We start from the raw sequence: 5,824 nt of genomic DNA, 5'->3' as shown, positions 1-5,824 counted from the left end.
GTATTTTGCAGTTTGTGGTTAAAAATCGTCTCAGCTGCCAACATGACAACCTAAAAGCAGGCATAATTCCTGGCGATCAAAGGGTCAAATATGGTTCATCCATAGGCCCATCTGAAGTATAATCATATAAATAAGTGGGGAAATAGTGAATTTTGAAGGCAGGTATAAATATAGTACCCACACATTACACAGCTCATATTCAACCAGAGTTTATCCTATTGGTAGCAGAGAGAAGGGGCTGTCTCTCCAGTGGAATTGTGCAATCTAGTCTCGAGTCGTATTGTAGAATGAGTTCACGGTTTGAGCTCAGGGATTGGTTGGTTTCTCTGTGCTGCTAGGTGGGGTCAAGAGAAGATCTATGGCGACGGGTGACTGGTGGCAGTCTGTGGGTTCGATCTGTCTCTCCTGGGCGTCTCTCTGCAAAAAGAGATGATCATGGTCAGACAAACCAAGCACGTGTAACAGTCACACCCTTTCCACAATCAAAAATCTGACGATTCTAAAGTGTCCAATTAAAACGGTGGGCCACCTTTGGACCTGCATATGGGAGTGGTTACAAGTTGAAAGTAGAGTTTTAACGGAGGTCTTACCAGGAGATCGAGGTAGTCGACGTGAGTCTGGATGTTGTGCCGGTCATCTGACTTGACTTTGGTAAAGGTTTTGAGCTCGGCTTTGGGCAGTTCTCGCAGCGTGTCCATGAAGGGACGCATCCAGCGCACACACGGGGCTACGCTCTCCCACGACAGACCTGCCGAAACCAGATGGGTTGACGTTAAACAACGAGTAATGGGTAATGGTTTAAAGTCCTCCAACTGTACAAACAGCTCTTAGGTCGTCGATCAGTTGCATCAACATTTTATGAAGACGGCATGAATCAAATAGATATAGCCATCAGATAAAGCATTAATAAACTGTTCAATTACAACACTTAGAACTACAATAAAATGGGTGGTAGTCCTGTTGAAATTGAATGGTTGAAACAACTATTTTGATCACACCAGACCAACGGTAAGAATAAACCACAGTGAGATCAACTATTACCTGATACTTTGTGGACCACATCAAAGGTGGAGAAATGGCAGAAGGCAGCAGCTGCCAGGATACTGTAGGAGAAGTCCAGGGAGCTGATGTCCATGAGACACAAGTCCAACAGCTGCACAAGACAACAGACTAGGTTTAGATCAGCAGATCAGCACGGATACAAGAACACATTTTAGATCCTAAATCTATACAGTTTATTGGAAGAATAATCATATTTATATAGACAACTCCCTATTTGTCCTGTCTATACATTGTGCCACAAGTAGTCAATACTCCAAAACTGGATGCAGACAACGCTTGCTGCAATAGTTGTAATGTGAAAGGCAAAGCTAGCTATGGAAACAGGAATAACCCAGGATAAATCTAAATGCCAAGGGTTTGATAACCTAGTTTGATAGCCCTGCAGCTAACATTAACAAGGTTGCATACAGTACATTATAAGTTAAACCCTCTGTGGAGGACAAAACATGCAGCAACAACTTCATCAACATCTTCAGGTAATAAATTAGAGTTGGATAAGTTGTTGTTTTGAGATACGTTGTTGGTTCCAGCATCGGTTAAAATGAGAATAGAAGCCAACCCTAGCCAGAGGGGAATGCATATTCATGCAATCTGAGTCATCATAGGTTCGGGGTAGTCTTTTGGACAACATGGGCAAATTCAGCTATTTTATATTAGAGATCCAATGAAGCAACTAAAATCTGTTGCTTTATAGATTGACTCGTTTTAATATTCCATTGGGCAATAAAATCACCACACCACGTTTGTCTCATATTCCCGTTCATGTGAAACACAGACAAAAACCCAATTTATTGTGGCTTTCGGGACAGATTTCCTGACAGAAGTCTGCGTTAATAATTGCATACCGAGTTTTGATTTCATGCATTAGAGAACCGTTAAGCCATCATGTTGGTGCGTGGCCGTTACCTGTGTCATCTGGATGTAGGTGTCCTGAGAGAACTGGGGCACTAGGAAGTTTTCATCGCCCTTCTGGGCCTCCACCTGGGAATAGAGCTTCAGCCAGGTGATGGGCGTCTCTGGACACAGGTTCCAGTCCAACGCCTGCAGAGGAGAAGAACATTCAGTATGAGAGGTCAAATTCAGGGGGGCTGAACCACATGTGAAGTGGGTGCCAACGCATCTAAAATATGAGTCCATACTACATGTAACACAAAATACATCCAATAATACATGTGTCCCCTACCTTTAGTAGGATGAGCTCTGTTCGCTGAATGTCCCACATGTCACACGCTCCGTCCGTTACATAGGCAAACTCGTGCACCTTGGGAGGGTAGATCTCCTGCAAGAGGAAAATAGTAAGATATATATTAATACAACTATAAGACTAATATATTATCATTTGTTTTTAAGAAGGGAGGATGTGCTAGATAGAATTTGGCCAATCAATTCAGCTGAAGACACGTTTTTACATGCATATAGGTGGCGCTATATGTGAGACCATTTTGACTGGCCAGTAAAAGCACACGTATTAATGAAAATAAGTTGCCAAATAAGTGGCCAAACGTAAAAATAAGGTCATTAAAAAGGGGATTTCTTTATAATGTTTGTTCTGAAACCATTCTCAAAGTGATACAATTTGCATTTGGTTTCCTGTTTTGAGTTTCGTGTTGCCATTAGCTATCATTTCCCACTCAACAAAATTGAAACGTGCCACAATTGATATGTACAATGTGTTAGTTAGTTAAAAAATGCTTTATTATAACATTTCTACCGTAATTGTGCTGCGCTAGAGAACCGTGAATTACCTCAATCTTGGAGGCGATGAAGAGTGCAGTGATGCCTATTAGCTGAAGGTATTCCTTGTTGACGTCAGCTTGTGTGAGCATGAAGCGGTCAAAGTAGTCCTGGGCCAGGTAGGCCGTCTGCCGGTGTAGACAGTACACCTCGCTCACCTACACAAACAAAAAACATAAAGATCAGCGTCGGCCATTTTGTAACCAGTCACACCATTTTGACATACCCTGAAATACCTTTTTTTAAATCAGCCTTCAGTATGCTGAAATACTTTTACAAATACAAATGTAAGCATAAATATTGAAGACTTGAAATTTCAGTGTGTAAGAATTAACACAGAATTCAAACCAATATACCTGCATAAACATAATTTGACAAATTTGCAACCAATCGGTCAACATAGATATAAAAACCTAAATGATACTATACATTAACATAAATTAGCCTGTCCCAAAGTAAAAAAAGTAAATATTCCCAGGCTAGACATTTGAAAATGTTGTCATGTCCATCATACAACCTTAACTTCAGACCAGGCAGTAACCTGACTAAGCTCTTTCTGCCATCCATACAACAGTAGTTACTTCTGTTCAGAAGTCAGCCACCCACCTCAAAAAGCCAGTCTAGCAAAATGGCCCTCATCTTTGGCTGCATCTTGGGGTGCTGCTCAAGGTAGCTCTTGTCGTGGACGTACTTCAGCTCTTTGTTAAGCATCTTGATCCACACGTCGTCCGAGCTGGCCCAACTGAAGAGACATCGTTATGTATCCATTATACATTTGTATGCCATTTGTTCCACAGTGTGTCAGTTTCTTAGGAGATATGATTTTCTTGCAAGTTCTATTCACCACTTAGCGTCAGAAGCAGTTTAAAAAACACCACAAACAACCATCAACTTGGAGGTATGGATAAAAAGCTGTTTACCACTGCAAGAATGACATTGAAACACATAGCTGTGTACAATGTCCCGCGGCCACTAATAAGCAACACCCACCTCAGACAGGGTATAGGCGAAGGCTTGATGAAGAGGTTCTGGAAGCGGTACTGTTTGAAAGCCGACCGGTCGGCTGGTTCCTCCATCTCCTTGTGTGGCGTCTCAATGAGGATGCAGGGGCTGCTGCCCTCTTCCGACCAACAATTCTGGAAAAGTCAATTTAAAAAAGAATGCTTAATACATATACCAATGGGCTACATAACAAAACGGCTAAACAAAGTGTACATTCTAGGAGTTACACATGTATAACATTGACTTTACAATTAGGACAAAAAATAAAAATATCAAAATATTAACCATATTCAAAATGTACAAACAAAAAATGCTAGCTTTGAAATGCATCCAATTTAGCATACACAAACACAGCTGCGCATAATGTAGCAACGTAGACCGTGCTAGCATACGTTTAGGTACACGTCACACATCACACAATAGTTTAACACACATTAATTTCCCAAACGTCAACTCTTGGTATAAGCATGAGTTTAGCGTGCACTCAGATGAAGCCATTAGCCGAGAGGTGCAGGGCGGGCCTCGAGCCACCAGACCGCGGGCTGGGTCAAGCGCGCGCGCCGTTTAACTCCGTGAAAGAGATGATAACTCTGAACAAAAGCACACACCCCAACTACTACTTATCACACTCTCTGCACACATTACAATAGCTCGTCTAGCCTAAAAATGGACGATAACGACGCTAGCATAGAGGAAAGAAAGGATGACACCAACCTGTATTTCATAACTTTGTTTCTTAGCAGCAGGTTGAAGCTTCTTCTTGTTTGAAGGCTAGAGAGGGATATAAACATAGCCAGTGAGCCCACTTGAATTAAGTGTATCAACGACCCAACGATCCTTCTGACCAGGAAATTAATGAAAAGAAAATGCCACGTAAAATGTAGAAATGTAAATATCCCGATGGTACAAACCTCAGATTTCCTTTTCCTTAATGTAACCGCGGTGCTCTGTTCCTGTGCATTTTCGTCCCTGGCTTGCAATGTGAGGCGACCACTACAGTGAAACAAATAATTAATATCAAATAAGTAGGTCTAAATCGATATTATACCCTGGTAGTATACAAGCAACATGGTTATAACAATGGCATAAACAAAAACAAAAGGTACTGTACCTGCGTCTAGACATTGTGAATATTGTAGTTGTTGGTCCACTGAAAAGAGGAGGGAGAGGACAATTTAGAAAAGCTATTGCTAGAAAAAACAGCCTCAATGCATACCATTTTAGGACGTAAGTTTAGATTACGATAGGTTAATAGGCTAACATTGCCTGTAATAATCCAGCAGTAAATCCTTCTTTTGCATGTATGATCTAAACTAAGTAGGGTACTTAATACTTTGACCAACTAGTGGTCGCCAGACAAGATGGGGGTTGGTAGTTGTTTCCCATTTTGCGCCTAAAAATACGAGCAATTGTTCTAAATTGATCACCCTTTCTATTAGATATTATAACAGACGAAGATCTTACCAACTCAGCGCTGACTTTAGTTGGTAAATATGTAAATATTAAAACTACTTTATGTTTTCGAAACTTAAACACGCGCCAATTCGCCAGCAAAGCGGGAGGATTCAGCCCTGCCTTGTTCTTCTTGCCTGCGCTCAGCTCACCTAAGTGTATATAAGTGATCCATACGGGAAATAACACAATATAGATCACAATGCAAATAGTCTGCAGGTCCCATAAAGTACCTTTTGAACAGTGATACGTTTGAGATACTTTGACTTACTACTACCAAGAGTACATAAAGAGAGCTAGCTTAGCCTGCAACCTCTAGTTATGAGCTGGGGGCAGCTAACATAGCAAACTAGGCTACGTTTGAACCAAATCCATTCCAACAAATACTCAAAGCCTGCATGCACACAAACCACTGCCGAAACCCAACTTAACCAGTATATCGTCTGACCAATCAACAAAATAAAACATCAGATGAAGTGATAACAGCTGGAAGTAAGTTATTGTGAACGGTAGTATTTGGATTCTGTCATTAAATGCACAGGTTTTGTTTGATTGTATTAGATTGACCGGGCGT

General features: G+C 41.2%; 1 protein-coding gene across 1 annotated transcript in view; it reads right to left on the bottom strand.

Annotated features, from left to right (window-relative positions):
• ccne2 (cyclin E2) overlaps nucleotides 1-4,944 on the bottom strand; it is a 5,877-nt gene extending 933 nt beyond the window's left edge. Inside the window, exons 1-11 of the mRNA XM_084472126.1 lie at nucleotides 4,910-4,944; nucleotides 4,710-4,791; nucleotides 4,513-4,569; nucleotides 3,787-3,932; nucleotides 3,403-3,538; nucleotides 2,808-2,954; nucleotides 2,246-2,341; nucleotides 1,969-2,103; nucleotides 1,042-1,153; nucleotides 591-748; nucleotides 1-417 (exon numbers count right to left, since the gene is read on the bottom strand). The exon at nucleotides 1-417 is cut by the window's left edge and continues 933 nt beyond it. Of these exons, the coding sequence (XP_084328252.1) occupies nucleotides 307-417; nucleotides 591-748; nucleotides 1,042-1,153; nucleotides 1,969-2,103; nucleotides 2,246-2,341; nucleotides 2,808-2,954; nucleotides 3,403-3,538; nucleotides 3,787-3,932; nucleotides 4,513-4,569; nucleotides 4,710-4,791; nucleotides 4,910-4,923 (1,194 nt within the window). The 5' untranslated portion in view covers nucleotides 4,924-4,944 and the 3' untranslated portion in view covers nucleotides 1-306. The remainder of the gene's footprint in view (nucleotides 418-590; nucleotides 749-1,041; nucleotides 1,154-1,968; nucleotides 2,104-2,245; nucleotides 2,342-2,807; nucleotides 2,955-3,402; nucleotides 3,539-3,786; nucleotides 3,933-4,512; nucleotides 4,570-4,709; nucleotides 4,792-4,909) is intronic.
• Between the last annotated feature and the right edge of the window lie 880 nt (nucleotides 4,945-5,824).

Source organism: Micromesistius poutassou, assembly GCF_964030765.1.
Source record: "Micromesistius poutassou genome assembly, chromosome: 8".
In the NCBI taxonomy this organism is placed as follows: Eukaryota; Metazoa; Chordata; class Actinopteri; order Gadiformes; family Gadidae; genus Micromesistius; species Micromesistius poutassou.
Note: the sequence above shows the minus strand (reverse complement) of the source record. Positions and strands in the feature narration are given on the sequence as shown.